Source organism: Dermacentor albipictus, chromosome 1 (assembly GCF_038994185.2).
Source record: "Dermacentor albipictus isolate Rhodes 1998 colony chromosome 1, USDA_Dalb.pri_finalv2, whole genome shotgun sequence".
Classification (NCBI taxonomy): Eukaryota; Metazoa; Arthropoda; class Arachnida; order Ixodida; family Ixodidae; genus Dermacentor; species Dermacentor albipictus.
This window is the reverse complement of record NC_091821.1, coordinates 222,319,368-222,338,170: the sequence shown is the minus strand read 5'-3', so window position 1 is coordinate 222,338,170 and position 18,803 is coordinate 222,319,368. Positions and strand designations below refer to the sequence as shown.

At 47.7% G+C, this 18,803-nt stretch overlaps 2 protein-coding genes across 7 annotated transcripts in view; one reads left to right on the top strand and one right to left on the bottom strand.

The window, feature by feature from the left end:
• The window catches only part of LOC135919897 (transcription factor LBX2-like), a 169,841-nt gene extending 160,721 nt beyond the window's left edge, over positions 1 to 9,120 (top strand). Inside the window, exon 2 of one of the 3 annotated variants that reach the window (XR_010570084.1) lies at positions 8,138 to 8,274. Coding sequence is in view for 2 of the 3 variants with exons in the window: in XM_065453892.1 (XP_065309964.1) it covers positions 8,138 to 8,493 (356 nt within the window). In the remaining variant the exon portion in view is untranslated. Of the gene's footprint in view, positions 1 to 8,137 lie in introns of all 3 variants that reach the window. The other 2 variants (XM_065453892.1, XM_070530931.1) reach the window with 2 other exon arrangements.
• Positions 1 to 18,803, bottom strand: part of LOC135919898 (uncharacterized) — a 392,168-nt gene that overhangs the window by 137,992 nt on the left and 235,373 nt on the right. For 2 of the 4 annotated variants that reach the window (XR_011511087.1, XR_010570085.1), the window contains one exon: positions 35 to 525. The exons of 1 other annotated variant lie outside the window; for it this stretch is intronic. The gene's annotated coding sequence lies outside the window, so the exon portion shown is untranslated. Of the gene's footprint in view, positions 1 to 34; positions 526 to 18,803 lie in introns of those variants that run through there. One more of the 4 variants, XR_011511083.1, reaches the window with a different exon arrangement.

Below are 18,803 nucleotides of genomic sequence, written 5' to 3'. Positions count from 1 at the left end.
AATGTTTATTTCTTCACTTATGCATGTCTTTTTTTAGTCAGGAGGGCTGTTACCACAGTCAACTTATTTTTGTGTATCACTTCTAAAGCTCTCTATTATGGCATAGCACTGGTCTCAACAGATTTGACTTATTTTCATATCTACATGCGTTAAAGCACATTCGTGTGATATAAGCACTTGTTAAGATGCTTATCGTAGCGAAGCAGCAGGCTTTGCAAGACTACGGTCGCGAAACTGAGGCGACCGCTATAGACATGCACAGAGTCTTAGATACTTTCGTCTTCGGTGAAAATGTATGAGCATGTGCGGAAATCCACGGAAGGTAACGGCAATTATTAACGATCAGTTATCAAGAATTTTCTCGTTGATATCGCATGCACCGATCCATCGCTGAACGAAAATAGTCGAGCGTCATGAAGTTCTTACGTCTTGTTCCGAGTTCCTCCTCTCAGATTACTCCGAGTGCACTATCCACAAGTCACGCGAATTGCCAATGAATTTGAGCTGTGTCCTAGTCTCTCATTCCTGAAAAGAAAATCAGAGACAGAATTAGCGGATGACGGGCTACCCTATATTACCTTCACTGTACTTAAAGCAACGGGTTTTGCAAGTCCCCACCTAGATTAATTTGATAAAGTAGCAGTCTGACTAGCGAATGAACAAACTTCGCCCATGAATGAATAAACTTCTTCGAAAGCCTACGATTGTTCCGCAGGGCTGTATAGTAATAATCTTTGCGAATAGAACTTGCACGCTTTCCACCCCCTCCTTCCCTCTCCTCTCTCGCGTAAACATGTAGAAACTACAAGCACAAAGACATATACAAACGCGGAGCTGCACAAAGAATAAATAGCCTCTTTGACTATTTTTGCAAGTCTATACTTGCAAATATATATATATATATATATATATATATATATATATATATATATATATATATATATATATATCCCTCGATCCCCCCGCCCCCCCCAAGAAAAATTAAAGTGCGTCACCTGAATAGTGAGTAGCCGGGCTCGTTGGTACGAACAGATACTTTAGCAAACAGCGCAAATAACGGGACACATGTAGAAAAGGGGCACACGACGCAGGCGCTGACTTTCAACAAGTATGTTTATTGCGCGAGCGCAGAATATATAGGCAGAGAAGCAAGGTTGGAAATATAAATGGGGCGAAAAACATGAGGAGAATGACTTGTAGTAGCAGGTGGGCGGTTATGTGTTAAATTTGCAGATACGCGATTGCCTTGTCTAAATAATTAATAAAAGAACTTGACTTGAACTTGAATAAGAAGAACTTGACTTAATAACTGAATGGATGGTGAACTTATGCATGAAGAACCGTGCATGCACCATGCATCATGAAGGATGCCTGATGCATGCATGCAGGTCGTGTAAATGCATCCCCTATTTTACAAAAGTCGCTGTCATCCAAAAGCACGCTGACCAACGCACGCGTGAAATTATCCAGGCATTTGCCATCATCCAGCGTGGTCCTTCATGCATCAGTCCACCATTAGACAAGGAAGTCGCGTGTCTGCGACTTTAACACATCTCCGCCCACCCACAACCTCTAGTCATTCTCCTCATGTTTTTCACGCCATTTATGTTTCCAGTCTTGCTTCTCTGCCTATATATTCAGCGCTGGCGCAATAAACATACTTGTTGGAAGTCAGCGCCTGTGTCGTGTGCCACTTTTCTGTATTCTGTTATTTGCGTTATTTGTTAAAGAAGTATGTGTCACCTGTTCAAGAGACATGCAACAGCCGGCGCCACATTTGTGCGCCAACAAACAAAGAAACAAACAAACGAACGAACGAACAAACAACAACAACTCAACCATCACACTGCCGATAAACAAAGGTACCATATACTAGCAGCATAAATTCAAACGAGAACAAGTGTAAAACAACTCGAAGGCGTCGCTGCATTTCCAGGTTCGCCTGCATTTGCAACAGCGGTTTAATTGCGGTTCCAGAATGTACATTTGGGACAATTCCATGCATAGTAACCGACTATATATGGAGCGATTACACGTCGCACTTCCACATAAATACGCGGTATACAGGCGTACCGGTCAGTTATTTTCTGTTCGTGATTTAGTTTATGCTAATTCTACATTGCAACTCAAATTCCTAGGGAACATTTTGTCTTGCTCGTTCTCTATTATGATCGCAACTACAGTGTGGCAATGTGTAAGAAGGTAACTAAAAAAGAATCTTAAAAGAGAGAGAGAGAGAGCTGCTGTATTCACTCAGATGTCTCACGGAACAGTGTACAGCGTAACGTATGGCGCATGCTTATGGAAAATATATTTGCTTTTTTTTAATGAAGAGGAAACAGGCGAGTGCGGTTCCTTTCGCTTTCTTTCACACGCTGCTTTATTGCACTTGGGGCAAGGAAGCAACGCTCGAAACACCTACAGAGGCGTCGAAAATGACAAAACGAAAAAAGAAAATTTCTTGCCCAGACGCTATTTCCTTTCACCACCACAATACGCGAACGCACGCGGCGCGCACCAGAAGAAAACACCGCCAACAAAGTACTCGTACACACCACAACTAACCCGCCAACAAACCTGCGGTTTGCGGGCCGGAGCAGGCGTCGAGCCCAACAGCGAGAAATGACGCATGATCGGTGGTTCGGCTCCGGCGCGTACAGTGACCGCGGGGAGGCGGCAGGAGGAGCCCATTTGCAAGCGAGCGCGCGTTCTGGTCCCGGTACAAAACGCACTTCCGCGAGCGAGGGCCCGCGGGCGGCCACCCATGGTCAACGCCGTGCTTGTCGGCCCCTCGTTTCGGCGCGCACAATTAGGGCCGGCAACACTGCGGGCTGTCCCTTGTTCACGGCCTTCCCCCGCCGCCGCTGACAGTCGACTGCGCTGCAGTAGGCAACTCCACGAATCCTCCCATGGGCAGCACGCCATTCGCACCTTAGCCGCTCCGCAACCATTCATTTCCGGTGAGCGCTTTACGACCCGCTGCCGAGACCAGGTGGCGCGCGCCGCTACCTCAGTTGAGCTCCGAGAGAGAGAGAGAGAGAGAGAGAGAGAGAGAGAGAGAGAAACGTACCGCACGCGGTGCGTATGTACCTCTGTCTGCCCAGGCCATTCGTTTCCTCATTAAGACGACTTCCATACCAACGTCTTGCACGCGGTACCGCTGTCTTGTGACGACGGGTCGGTAGTGACGCAGCCTCACTCTGTGGGTCGTTGTGCGTCCTAGCAGCGACGCACGACAAGGTGTACTGAGCGGAAGACCATGTCGCTGCGCTTCTCCAAGTTGGGGTTATAAATTAAAAAAAATAAAAAATTCTCGCGTTAAAGCGCTTCCTCGTCGGGTGGTGCATGCGTAATCGTCGGCCTGTCATTACACGCCAACGATTGTCATTGTCATTACAGGCAGCACTTACCGTCAAGGACGCTGAGCCGCGGTGGTGAGCTTTACGTTATGTAACAGAATGCTCCTAAACATGTGCCGAACCGGCGTATACATATAGTGGCCTACAAAGCGACCATCTAGGCCAATTAGTGGCACATCTGGCACGAAAGGCGTTGTGTATTTGCACTGCGCAGGTAGCAAGGGCACAATGAATGGAAATCAATCGCTTTGTCATGCAATTGAAACTCGATTTAACTAAGTGATGACCACGCTCGAATTATTTCGTTAAATCGGAAAATCGAGTAACGGATTTTTCGGTCCTTCAAAATCCAAAATTGTAACGTATAGCGACACCCAAAAGGTACAGCGGCATTCATTGTATTTGCCGCTAAATAACGCGTGCACCGGTACCCGATTTTGCAGCGCAGGCGAGCACCTCGCCGATAACTTGACGCTGCTGAAGTTGTTGGAGCCGCATTGTTGCTGAACATAACGTCTGTATACCTCCACGCGGACTTATACTATACCGACAGATTTTACAAAAGCCTAATGCATGGCATTTCAACTGTATGTAAAAAGTGGAGCTAAATATGACGCGTCGTAAAGCATTGCCGTCTAGGAAATGGGAAAGGAAAAAAAAAAGGCACTTGAAGCGCGCACGCGTTAGGTGTGAAAGTCTATACACATGCCAAGCTAATAACCGCGTATCTTCACCCTAACCGCGCAACGGCACGAAATACGATCGCCTGCGTGCTTTACATTGAGCAACTCGTTTCCACGATGCAGAAGACCTGCCAGGGAGCACTAAGAGGCTTGCAGAAGACTACACGCACTCCGCTTCACACCAGCGACGTCATTGCGGTCTTGCGCTTTGCTTTCCTCGGTCGCTTGAGACGGAGGAAATAGGAAAACAAAATGCGTAGATTAAGACGGGGCCTAACGTCGAAGCGTGGAAGCGGCAAATTACCCGTCATTATTCTCGGCGCGTATACGGCGTCATCTCACCTCGCGTCTCGAATGAAGGGACATTAGCCACCAGGTCGGACACACACGACACCATAATCAACTCTCGAGTCGTCAACAATGCTTTCGCCCGTGATGACACCGGATAACGAGGGCTACTCATCAAGGTGGAGCTGTATAAGCGCCCGTGTCCCCTAATGAAGCGCGAGTCAACAAAACTTGAGCACTTCGCTTGAGAGCCCGCAGCGCCATGGGAAATTGGTGGCCCAGGTGCGCTAACGTTGTGCTTTGGCCATCTTCACGGTTGTGTACTGCGGGAGCTGCGACCGAAAGCAACAACAACGAGGCAGCAAGATGTGTTGAACCTCTGTTTCCCCGTTTCACACAACACAACACGAACACGCTGATATCGCGTATGTCCGCAGTCGTCAGATATTGAAACGGCGAACGAGAGCATAGTTTTCATTTGTGCAGGTGCAGTCATTGTGCTGAGCGGAACGTAACCGGCCAATTCACGCATCCTCTCAGGGTCGTTGACCCGGGGCCACTTCGTTTGCTACTGTGGCAGACAGATGTGCTCCAAGTTCGAGATGAATAACCGGGAAGAATGGATTTCCTTGTGACAAGCATATAAATAAGCGAATCGATTCTGACCTGTGCGCCCAAAACGAACGATTATGCATGCGGTACCAGCAGTACTGTTTCAGAGACCGGGCGCACCGGCATGCCTCTCGGTGGGCCGCACTCCACTCGTGTGCGTTATTCCCTCGGCTTTGCGTGCCGGCGGCTGCCTCGCGGGGCCTGCATAGAGGTCCGCTCGCTTCGGGCGGCCTCCGCAGCGGAGCGTTGCGCCGCTGTCATCCCGACCGGCGCTCGTCAGCGCGCAGCAAGCAAGCGGTGGTGCACCGTGCGGAGGTCTCGTTTCCGGGCCGGAAAGTAGATGCGCCTCGCAAGCATGGGAGGACGCTAAGAAGCCGAGGCAGCGCGGTCGGGCGAGATAATTAGTTCCAATGGGTGGAAGTCCTCCCTGCGCGCGCCACACCAGCTTGTCTCACATTGCAGGCCGCGCCCGCCGACGCGTGCGCTGGCGAGAAATCTAATGCGCGCACGCGAAAATGTGCTACTGAGGGGATGAGTCATTTTGAGAACGCGCCGCCCGCTGCCGCCATCTAACCCTCCTCCCACCATTCTGATGGCCTCACGAGGCGACCTCGCCTGTGGTTAGACGAACACCTGACGGTGCGGTGGCAGTGAGAAACGCGGGACGCGCAGGTCGAGCATATACCGCCTAAACGCGTCTTGAGCTTAATAGGAAGCGTCGAGTTGGATTGGGTTGCTGAAAACACCGCGACTGCGGCGCATTGATGTTCGGAAGGTTGCTAGGAGAAAAAGAAAAGTATTTTGGAGCCAAAATATCAAGCGTAAGTGCGGAGCTATACGTTTTTGACCAACTGGGAAACTTCACACGAGGGAACTGTATATATATAAAACGTGACGAGCGTGCAAGAACACCTTTAAAGGCACAAAAGTTCTACTGCAAAGCCTTTGCTCGACTTTCCGCTTTAACGATTAACGCTAATGCGGCGTTTTATGCGAAAACTCGAGGAAATAGGGCTTACCTGCCAGGTTGGTTTGTTTGATATTGGATACTGTGAGTTAGCAGACCTGACACAATTATTACATGCGAACATACTCCCGTTTTCAATATTACAGCACTGAGAATGATGTCAATATCTTTCGGAGCATGATCTAACCTTTTCTCTTCCTTCTTTATGAATCGAAGGCCTCCGCGCAGCCTGACGTGCATCATGCAGTTGCTCTCTCTACACGATAGGCGCGCTCGCCCGACAACTGCACAGGTCGCCACTCATGTTGCGGGGCTCGCTCAAAAGCGGTGAATTTGTCACAGTCCGTATCCACTGAATGATGCGCAGCAGCGGGGTCGCATTCTGCCGCCTTACACTCGATGGACCCGGCCGAGTTCATAGAAACGCTGTTAAGGTGACGAAGTCCCCCGCCGTCATCGCGGGCTCCCGTACCTCTCGTTCTTTTCCTTTTGCCGGCCGCCTCCTCGTGTAGCAAATTGCCGTGCGGAAATCGGACTCTTTGAATAGCCGTCAAGTCGGAGGGGGAGCAGCGCAGAGGCGGCTTCGGCGCGGCCTCCGCAGGTTGAGCGCCAGTTTTTCTCCTTTGCGAGGCCCACTACGGAGCCGCGAAGCCGTGAAGTCGATACATCACCGAACGCGGCAGTGGCAGCGGCGCTCGGAGATGCGGCACAATGCCCGAGCGGTGTGGGGGTCGCGCCTCGGTCAAGAAAAGCGCCGACTGTCACCGCGTTCGCGCGCGCGATGCTCTCTTTCGGTGCCCGGAGCCGCCGCGAGATGAACAAGGGCTCTGCTAATCGAGCGCTGATGCCCACTGCGCTCCCCGAACCAGAACGGGGCGGGGTGCCGCCGCCGGGGCTCCTCGTGCCGGGGCACGTCATAAATCAAGCCTTCTTCCGAAAACTGCGATTGTCAGCGGCGTCTAGGGCAGCGCGGCGAGGACGTTGAATGGCGCGTGTCGTGCGGTCGCCACCCCGCCCCCTCCGTTCCGCCGGTGCAAACGCCTTCGACTTTTCTCGGACTCCATTAAGACGTTGCCCGCGGTTCAGCCCTTGTGCGCCCCACAGCTCGGGACCGTTGCCAATTGTGCGGAGTGTATCGGATGCCACGGGCCGGTGGTTGCGCCATGTGCGCATCGACAATGCAGAGGCACAATTTTCTCACCGCTTTGGGGCATAGCCGATGCCGAAAATGTCATAGCGCTGCTTGATTAAACTATCTACGAATTTACTGCTGCGCAGTGGAGGTTTTCGGCGCTTCCTACCTATGTATTATTGTACATACCACCTGGCATACAAGTGAGCTCTGCGACCGCCTTTGATTGCGCGATGAACTCGGTTACGTGTGTGCGCATGCATCACTCTCTCCTTTCCTTCTTCCTTTTCTTTTTCCTTTTCTGCCCGCTTCCTCTCGCAGTGTAGGATAGCAAACCAGGTGTAACATGGTTAACGTCCCTGCCTTTTTTGTTTTTTCTTTCTCTCTCTCACCTGGAGTAGAAAGGCCTGATATAGTTGTGCTGAAAACAGCCCGATACAAAAAGAGAAGGGAAAGAAAGCGAGAGCCTTTCTTGACGAAAAAAAGTATGGGTATTAACTGGCATACAAACCTATGCGAGAAATCCGGGCGGGATTAACTGTGCACTTTGTAATGTGAATTCTACACCGGCCATAGAAAGAGAGTAACGCGATGTTCCATTTATTGTACCTGCTTGACGCCTACGTTATCAAGACTCTGACAATAATGCACGTTATACTGTTTCTTCTGCTGAAAAGTTCCGCAAGGCAGTTTGGTTTTTCTTATGCGCGCGCAGGAAGCACTGCGGAGTTAACAAAAAAATAAAATAATAGACTTTTGCGGCTTAACCACTGCGTTCAGCACTTCAGATCTGTAAATAATGAAGCGCACATCTGAATGAAACGTGTCCAGCTTGTGGAAAGCAGATTCATGCTACTGTCCTTTTCTTATGTGTTCAATGCGTCGGTACGCGACATGCCTTAGTGATAGACAAGTCTCGAAATGCATTGTAAAATTTAGTTCGGTTCGCCGAGTGAATGCATGCTTTAACGGTTTGCTGAAAAATGAAACGTTTGACCTTTTGTACAACTCAGTGGCGAGAAATGAAAGTGATGTGAATAAAGCGCCCAGCGATGTTGCTCACACGGCTCGTTTTTCTTTTTTTTCATCTGTGCAGAATCCTCTCGGGAGAACGGCGGCTCCTTCAACGGCCGGCAGCCAGTAAAAAAGAAGCGGAAGTCGCGAACGGCGTTCACCAACCACCAGATCTTCGAGCTGGAGAAAAGGTTCCTCTACCAGAAATACCTGTCACCCGCCGATAGGGACGAGATCGCGCAGTCGCTGGGGCTCACAAACGCCCAAGTGATCACATGGTTCCAGAACCGGCGCGCGAAACTCAAACGGGACATGGAAGAGCTCAAAAAGGACATGGATGCTGCCAAGATCCACACCATTCACAAGACCCTCCTGGATAACATACAAGATCTCAGCAGTTTCAAGAAGGACATCCACAAGGCTGCGAGCGGACCGTGAGCCCAGTGCCGCGGTCTTCTCGGAAAGTCCAAAAAAAGTTCTCACAAGAACTGTCGATACCTTCTATGGGTTCCATGTGCAGAGACAGCCTTTCTACGGGTAACTCGTCGGACAGTGCGTTGGCGACGCCGCCGTCGCCATTGCTTTGCCATCTTGTGGTATGGTCCGCTTCTTCTTCGCGGCGGGCCACAAGGTGCGCACAACACGTACACACACACACTCACACGCTATAGCCACCACGCGAACCCGCGAACTGTGCGCTTGGTGTGTTCTCTGAATGCCATGTATGCCTCCCCTCTTTCCTTCGCCACCATCTACGCCAGAGGGAGCCACTCTCTCGCGCTCCTCGTATACGTAAGAGACACTGGCCTGCGAAGTGGCCGAGTTCGTGCAGACAAAGTCCTGAGAGTATTTATTTACCATGTAGTAGTTCCCTGTGAAGTACACCTTTCATTACGATTGTGCTGGCCGGCTACGAGCGAGCCTACCACAACGAGCTGTTATTTTGCAGTTTTAAGTTTGATTACGGATGTAAGAAAAAGAAATGGTCATATTGTTTCCTACGTACCTCATGACCATTTGATGCAGCTTGGCAGCATATTACCTATTAAAAAGCGAAACACTGAATTCTTGGCGCGGAAAAAAGAAACTTGAGTTTCTGGATTCGCCTTTATGCTATTTATTTATATGGCTTCAAGAACCAATCGCTGTCAGGCGCGCGAACATTATCGCGCTGGAGTCGGGTATCCCTCGCGTATAATGGTGCGTCGACTGGGGAGCTCAATCTTAGATTACCAAAGGGATGTTGTAGGGAAGGGGGTGAGGGGCAATTTATTTATGAATACATTGGTCGAGCGTCCTACTGCTATTGCTCCGGCGAAATTGCACCAACTATCGGCTTGATACTATTACGTTTCATTTGTTTTCTATGCATCATTGTCCTCCTACATTGGTCGTGCAGTGGCATACATCACGGTGTATCAGTATTTTAGTGTAGAATACCGAGGAACATACTCAAGGTTAGCGGTTTGGATGTGCGCATGTAGTTGGAGTGACGCTATATTGTTGGAAAATTTGAAAGGCGAAAGCCACAGGGCGCACTCCCACCCAGGCCTGAACTAGCTCATTAACACGTTTATAGCGGGGGCGAGCTCATCAGAGAATCGCATTTTGTTGTATAGTCGATGTTTAGACAGCGACTGAAAAGGAAACAAAATGTGTAAAACCTCGCGCACATTTTCAAGAAAAAAAAATACTACTGCTTATCATCACTCTTGCACTGTATTCCGAACAGGACGGAACGTTTTCCCTTGGTTGGACAAAACAAGGGCTCGTCTAAATCAAATTATTGCCACAGTCAACAAGACAATGGCCCGTTCTTGGTTGCCCTTGCTGTATCTCTTGGCAGCACTATTTAACGCGAAGACTCCCTTTTTAATATTGAATGAAAAAAAAGACGAATCCGTGAGATTTAGGTTCTAGGCGCATTCTGTTGATCGTATAGGTAAACTCGATAAATAGTGCCGTTGGTACGTATGCCTAGTAAAGTATTGTGCGTGGAAACGCCTCGGCAGCTCGGTCACCACGACAATCCAGCCGCTGCTTTGTGTGCAGTCCACTCGGTCCTGCACTTCACGACGAAGGAAACGCTCCCGCTACTACAGCGCAGAGCTCGCACACTGCAGGATGCGCGTCATGATTTCAAAGCGAGTGGAATAGAGGTCCGGAGGACCCACCAGTCGGTCAGCGGCGACTTCAATGGCCTGGTCAACGAGGTCTTCTGCGAGGCAGAGGCCTTCGCCCTGTATATACGTATGCTTATTGAAGCTGCTGTTATGTCCCGTGTAAATATTTTACATCCCGCCCAGACATTTCTTGAAAACTCTACGGGCATCTTGCGCGAGCACAGCCGCCGGCAGGCCTCGGCTATGTTGCACTGTATGCGCGAAATATTTGCCCCTTTCTGTGTCGTTTTCTTTTGTCCTATAACTTCCTTGGCTTTGTTTACCTTGGTACACCAGCACAAAGAAACAGAAAGGCATCAACGTGTTTATAGCAAGAACGTTTGTATGTTATGCTTTTTTTTCTGCCGTGGTCTGATTATTTAAACTTTCCTAAAATATTTCAGAGTGCGGTGGATACAAAACCCCGGTTTGTGGCATCCGTTCGAGGTGTCTGCCTGTTTCGTCAAAAATTGCTTTAGCAAGAGTATTGTTCTCGGTGCTTACTATATGCACAGCGCTTATATTTATTTTCCATTGCGCGAATCCGCATTCGTGGCGCGATAATAGCACGAGACAATATTGTCAACGAAAATACACAGCCTTCACAAAAGCCTCTTCAGCATGTACATGTATGTGCGGTAGCAAATGCCAATTACGCTGGGGAAATTCGCGAGCATGTGAAAGCTGTCTCCGCATCAGAGAACGCGTCCAGCGGCTAGTGAAGCTCACTTACGGCCTTCGCGGTGTACGAAAACATCACAGGCCAGCTTTATACGGTGTATATGCTCATTTCACTCCTTTAGCCATGCGGGTGCGTATGGGCTTCGTGTTGATGGAATCATTTTTTGTGGTTAAAATAAAAGTGAAAGCGCTAATTAGTGCAGTGCAAGCGTTCCAGAATCAACGACCAGAAAATGCACATCTTCGCCTCGTACAACGCAGTTTGAATAGAAGAAAAGGAAGTTACACGCGGTTACAAAATAGCCACAGTCTGAAAGGTGCGATGCACGAACGACGAAGAAATTCTCATGTTTTCCTACCACGTTTTTGTTATCTTTTTATCGTCACCACCTATTTATTGCGTCTGTCACGCTACAAAGGTGCGCACTGCCGGTGTTGCTTTTCTAGACACCTGATTTCATATTGCGCTTCGCAGGCGCACACTGGACGCGATCACACGCGAGTAGCGAAGCATTACATTTTAGTTCGAGTGGCAACATTCTCGAACGGCTGTCATAAGAAAACACTCCTGTTGGGTCAGTGCCTGACGGGAACGATTTTACGGGGGAGAAGAAATGCAGCGAACCCACGTGGCTTGCACTTTCTCATTCTTCGGCACGAAAAGCGACAAACGCGCAGCGCGAACGACTCCGAAAATTGCTCCCGAAGCGGCCTCGTTCGCACAACCAACCAGGTCGCTTCGTCAACCCGAACAACTAGCAGGCATCTTCAAATGTACTTTCCGTTGAATAAGTTCCTTTTCTCTCTTTCTCTCTCTCTCTCTCTCTTGTTTGTTTCTCAGCGAAGGAAACGTTGGCTCACACCAAATAAACCAGGCCTACCGTACAGGTCTTGTAGCGACTGATCCGTATACTTTGGAACGCATTATACACATTGTACATATAGCGAGCAGCCTGTCTTGTTGTGCAGAGTTTACGTCTTTGCTGCGAAAGTATACACTGTGTCGTGTCTTTGCGTGTTGTTACGTGTGAGATCCCAGCCTATGTCACCAAGTCCTTTCTGTCTCTCTGCTTTTTTTTTTTTTGCCCCTGCAGTGAAGCCGTGCGACAGTGGTGGTAAAGGCGTTAATGAACAATCACGGGGCTGCTGGGTTGTGTTGCTGAAAAAAAAAAGAAAGGAAGGAACATTGCCATTTATTTTCTACTCCACACTAGCTGAGCGACAATGCACAGGCACCTGCCAGCAGTGCGAAATTGACAACGTGAAATGCGCACGGACCACCTGCATCCAGGCTTTATTTACTTTGTTCTCGTTAGCTGGTGAACATGCATTACAAGAACACCGGTTCACCCAAGCGACGTTCTTCTCCTCTCGGCTCACATCTGTGCTTCAGCCAAAGCACGAAACAACTTAGTCTACTTCGCGTTGAACTTACAAAACCACTGTTGTTCGGGCTTCTTTTATATATTGTAAGTAGTTCCTATTTAAGTACACGAAAAAATCTAAATGTTTATTATTACTTGCATATTCAATGTTTTGTTAATGCTGTGAAATATTGGTATCTGTACGCATCACTGAACAATCCTGTGATAATTCTTATTGTTTCGAGAGACGTTGTAGCATTCATGCCTGAATGAACAATGCGTATAACAATAAAATCTGAATTTATCCACCGTCTTTGAGTTCTTCGCCATCAGGAGTCTCGCCAGATCTATGCGGAGTCATCACTTTTAGTGATTGATGCCGGCGGCTTGAGACTCCATCCTACAACGTAGTTCTGCGGAAGATGACCGGACCAAAGCACTGCTGCTGTAATGTGAAGCACTGCTGTAAACGTTATTCTTTTTCACAAATTTTCGAACCACTGAACATTTATATTGTTCTGTAGGAACAAGGAACGTCGTTTGAGTCTTTTCTTCAAGAAAACTGAAAAACAAATAGCAGTTAGGCAACAAATATTGCTAATTCCTGAGGGTGTGCGAATAACTAATTTTGAGACATAATAGAATCCAATAGTGCCAAAACGAATCGAATCGAATACCAAATACTTTTTTGAATAGATTTCAAGTAATCAGCAGCCGTTTTCATAAATAACATAAAACGGTGTTCACATCCTAGTACATTCACAACGTTAGCAAGCTTCTGTCATTCAATTGTAAACTATGTAGGGTTGTTTATCAAAAAGCACAAATCGTTATGAACAAATAAGCAACTTGTTCGCATGCTCACGGGCGCGATCGGAGATCGTTGTTCGGAATGCGCGTTCAGTTTCGCCTCACGCGATTGGCCGATGCCGTGCCAGTGCCGTCAACCGCGCGGCGCAACCACGTTTTCGGCGACTTCAAAATGCCGACACGTTCCTGTCAATCATTGTGAAACTGAGCACGTCGTCTGCTATAGGAGCAGGACGCGACGAGAGGTGTTTCGTTCGAGCGATCACGCGCTCGCTACGAGACCGGCTTCGCATGGCAAGTCTGGTGAATTGGGTTGGATCCAAACGGTGGCTGCGGCTACGGAATGCCACGTTCCGATTCAATCCCCAGTCTAATTCGAGGAAATGGCACTTGCAGTGGGAGATTCGGTTGGTGCATTGGCGTTGCTCGAGGAGGAAGCAGAGCTGCTGGAGGTGCCAAGTCCATTTGAAGAGATGGCAGAAAGCGAATTCCGGCGTCGCTTTCGTTTCTCGAAACGAACAGTGCGCTGAACAGCTTCCTCTGGCCCGCCGAGACCCGGGGGCCCAGTCGGAAATTGCGGCGCGACGACATATTGTTGCTGCCTCTTGAAAGGCGCGCCACTGTTCCCGTTGCTTTCCTTTTTCTTTTTTCTGTGCGGGACACCCCCTTAGCGAGCATGTAGAAAAACTAATGTAATAAATGAGTTGTTGTACGTATTAATATTTAGAACATGTTTAAGCTTGAGAAGAAAAAGTAATTTTTTAAAATTTAGGTATTTTCTTCATTGGTAGGCGAGAAACATTTCTTTTTGTAGTATATTTCACCCAAGCATGCAGACGACAAATGAGGCACGTAATGTTCCGGGGAGCCCACCACTTGCCGATTGGCTCCTATCTCTCGCTCCCTTCCTCACAAATTTTCGGACCGCCCGCTTCGTGACGTTGCAGTGACTGAACGCGCGTTCTGTCTGGAACAAAGATCTCCGATCGTGTCCAAGGACTCTGCGGTGAGTGCAAATTATAGCGGTTTAAGCCGCGAAGACCCTCGGATGCTTGGGCAACGTATACAGCGTGCATCACTACGTAACTTCTCATGTACCTCTATGATGGCCGCCGGAAGGTAAGTTATCACACTTTCTGCTCCAACCTTATGCTTGATTGCCTTCAGTTGACGGTTTCAAACAGTCGAAAATTATTTTTTGAACATCTACTAGTACTTACAGACACTGACTATTCGATACGTTGACCAAACCGAATTCGAATTCGACAATATTCAGTTCGTTGTTCGAAAGTTCCAAATGTTCGCCCACCCCTAGACAGTGAGTCCGCTATGTGGTTCCTATATACTGCTTCTGTGCATTTGGAATAAAAGTGTACCGCTAAATCTCTGCGACTACCCCTCACACAGGCACAGCTCGTGGACGTTGATGAGCTTCAAGATAATATCCCGCACCTTAAAGGAACACTTAAGAGAAACACTAAATCAGTTTAAACTGACCTTAGAACACTATATTTGTTAATTTAGCGATAATAGGTTGATTATTAGAGCAGAAAATAAAGGTCCAAGCTCCACTGTTATTTTTTCTTCTTAATTTCGCGTCTGAATCTCAGCGCCGTTGTGGCAGTGTGCCGTCACAGTTTTCGAAGTATTTTTTCGCATTTGGGCGTCGTTAGCTCAGTAAATGTTCGCGAAACTTGCCGAATTCAATCTTTGTGAAATTTAGAATACAATATTGGTCAATTTTTAGCGACAAATAATTAACTAGGCCCTAGCAGACGCCGTCAAAGCGACATCATAGCGAGCTGGTGCGAGTACTTCAAGCCGGCTTCGCCACCCGTCTTTGATGAGAAGGGGCTTAGCATTCTTATTATTCTTATTGTAAGAATGATTTTTTTATTGTAGAATAGCAATTTACTAATATCGATGAGAACAACTTTCTCCCTAGCGTCCCTTTAACAGAGAATATATATACGAATGTCGGTGAAGTGCGTCAGTTGTGCTCGAGCGATGACGCTCAACAAGCGTTAGACAGCTGAGATAAGGAACTATAATATGGATAGAATTGAACATGCTCTCGGGAACGGAGGAAGCCTAAAAGAAGTGAAGAAGAAACTAGGAATTGGCAAGAATAAGATGTATGCGTTAAGAGACAAAGCCGGCAATATCATTACTAATATGGATGAGATAGTTCAAGTGGCTGAGGAGTTCTACAGAGATTTATACAGTACCAGTGGCACCCACGACGATAATGGAAGAGAGAATAGTCTAGAGGAATTCAAAATCCCACAGGTAACGCCGGAAAGTGTAAAGAAAGCCTTGGGAGCTATGCAAAGGGGGAAGGCAGCTGGGGAGGATCAGGTAACAGCAAATTTGTTGAAGGATGGTGGGCAGATTGTTCTAGAGAAACTGGCCACCCTGTATACGCAATGCCTCATGACCTCGAGCGTACCGGAACCTTGGAAGAACGCTAAGACAATCCTAATCCATAAGAAAGGGGATGCCAAAGACTTCAAAAATTATAGACCGATCAGCTTACTGTCAGTTGCCTACAAACTATTTACTAAGGTAATCGCAAATAGAATCAGGAACACTTTAGACTTCTGTCAAGCAAAGGACCAGGCAGGATTTCGTAAAGGCTACTCAACAATAGACCATATTCACACCAGCAATCAGGTGATAGATAAATGTGCGGAATATAACCAACCCTTATATATAGCTTTCATTGATTACGAGAAAGCGTTTGATTCTGTCGAAACACCAGCAGTCATGGAGGCATTACGGAATCAGGGTGTAGACGAGCCGTATGTAAAAATACTGAAAGATGTTTATAGCGGCTACATATCCACCGTAGTCCTCCATAAAGAAAGCAACAAAATCCCAATAAAGAAAGGCGTCAGGCAGGGAGATACCATCTCTCCAATGCTATTCACACCATGTTTACAGGAGGTATTCAGAGACCTGGATTGGGAACAATTGGGGATAAAAGTTAGTGGAGAATACCTTAGTAACTTGCGATTCGCTGATGATATTGCCTTGCTTAGTAACTCAGGGGACCAATTGCAATGCATGCTCACTGACCTGGAGAGGCAAAGCAGAAGAGTGGGTCTAAAAATTAATCTGCAGAAAACTAAAGTAATGTTTAACAGTCTCGGAAGAGAACAGCAATTTACAATAGGTAGCGAGGCACTGGAAGTGGTAAGGGAATACATCTACTTAGGGCAGGTAGTGACGGCGGATCCGGATCATGAGACGGAAATAATCAGGAGAATAAGAATGGGTTGGGGTGCGTTTGGCAGGCATTCTCAAATCATGAACAGCAGGTTGCCATTATCCCTGAAGAGAAAAGTGTATAATAGCTGTGTCTTACCAGTACTCACCTACGGGGCAGAAACCTGTAGGCTTACGAAAAGGGTTCTACTTAAATTGAGGACGACGCAACGAGCTATGGAAATAAGAATGACGGGTGTAACGTTAAGGGATAAGAAAAGGGCAGATTGGGTGAGGGAACAAACGCGAGTTAATGACATCTTAGTTGAAATCAAGAAAAAGAAATGGCCATGGGCAGGACATGTAATGAGGAGGGAAGATAACCGATGGTCATTAATGGTTACGGACTGGATTCCAAGGGAAGGGAAGCGTAGCAGGGGGCGGCAGAAATTAGGTGGGGGGATGAGATTAAGAAGTTTGCAGGCACGACATGGCCACAATTAGTACATGACCGGGGTTGTTGGAGAAGTATGGCAGAGGCCTTTGCCCTGCAGTGGGCGTAACCAGGCTGATGATGATGACGATGACGCTTTCATTTAAACTAAAGAACTTGACGTGAAACCTTATCCACATTAGGATACCTTCCAACCCGTGAACATAAAGATTTGTACAAATTCCGTGGAGATGTCAAGGGGAAGGGGCTGTGAGTGTGTGAAAGCAAGCGTTAAAATAAAGTTTGCCTTGAGTATCATTTCTCAAGGGCTACATAAACACACTTTATTACGATGATTTCGCTTGAGACTGGTAAGCAATGCATAATTTTTAGATCACAATGACTTTTTCAGTCACTTTGATGTTTCCGATTTCGCCTGCTTCAGGAACTTCTCTGAATAAAGTTGCTCGAAGGCACTACCCCTCTAGTGTATAGCGACTAGTACTGCCCCAAAAGGGGCGGCACATATACAAGCACAGTTGCATTCTTGTAGGCCTTTTGTTTTCTTTTTGTCATTTTGTACCGCCAAATCCTTCGAGACCTTTAAAATGTTTTTGCGAGCTGAACCTATCTATTTGTAGGGTGTAGGGGTCGATTTAAGTTGTGAGTCTCGCAGTCGGGCTTCTCTGTCCCTTAGGAAACAGCGTACGTACTCCTGAAATCTCTGGCCGAGGCCGAAGCCTGCCACAGACTCCATCACGAAGTGGTGCGAGAGACCTCCCGCTTATGGCACCCTATACTTGGTGCCATAAGCGGGAGGTCGGACATCTTGTGTAATGCAACCAAATAGTGTGGAAAAGCCTAACTTCAGTATTTCGCATATCTACTATGGCTGCGCGCCAACGTTGTGCGATAGATAGCTCAGTGCATGGTTAGCACGTGCGGCTCCAAACAGCGCACTGCAGCAGGGGCATGAATTCAGTAGCTGAGGGTTAGGGCCGTACCCAGAAATTATTTTCGGGAGGGGTTTTTAGGGACAGTTACGGCCATTAAAAAATTATGCTCACCTATTTTCGCGCGGGGATCAAGCACGTCACTGACATAAGATAATATAAACACATGACACACATAATGACATGCACATATAGGGTGCATATTCTTTTAGCAAGTAGTGGCTGTTTCTGGCTCAACACAAATGAACGCTTGGCCGCCTCCAAACTTATTGAAACATTTCAGTTCAGTTAATTAGCAAGAATATACTGCTTGCCGTGACGATAAATACTAAGTGTATCAATTTTATTTTTACCACAATGTCGATATAATAGTTTATAAGAGGTATTGACCTCAAGGGTCACCACTGGAAGGACCGGCGCTGCTATCACTATGATGTAGAAGATGATATCACGTGACTCATGTTCGCACCTTTGCAGCAGCCGCCGCAGCTCGCTGGCTGGGCGATGGAAGCCTTGATTGTAGGGTTGTATATAATGTGTTTCAATCCCATGGCAGGCAATTGAGTTGCCCGCACTTACAGCGTGGTTTACTGCTTGGTGCGGTAGTATCGAACATATTCGACCAAGCCCGGTGCGAGTTTTCGCGCGTTCCCAAAGACGATGTAGCAGAAAGACGCTTAGCTGATGAAGTAACTGAAAACGAAATAATGTAGTGATCGTAAAAATCGAGCAAGCGATACACACAGGGCTTGGAGTGTTCTCACTTGATGTGAATGGATGGATGGAGTAACTTGATAGAAAGGTCCTGCGAGCTACGGGGCGCAAGGTCCCATAGAGCGGGCTACTCCCACGTTGGGACCGGGAGTTGTAACTCCCTGGCCGCATCGTGGGCTCGCTGGACGGTCCAGAGCTGCTCCGCCAGGTCCATGCTGCGTAATGCGTCTTGTAGCCTGGCGGAGTCTTGATCCTTGTTTGCGTGGGTCCGACCACACGGCCAGAGCAAGTGATGTACGTCTAGTGTGCTATGGCAATTTTCGCAATATGATGTTTTGTATAGGTAAGGCATGTAGTGATGTAGTCTGTTCTGCGTTGGGTACGTGTTTGTTTGAAGCATTCTGAACGTCAGGGCTTGAGGACT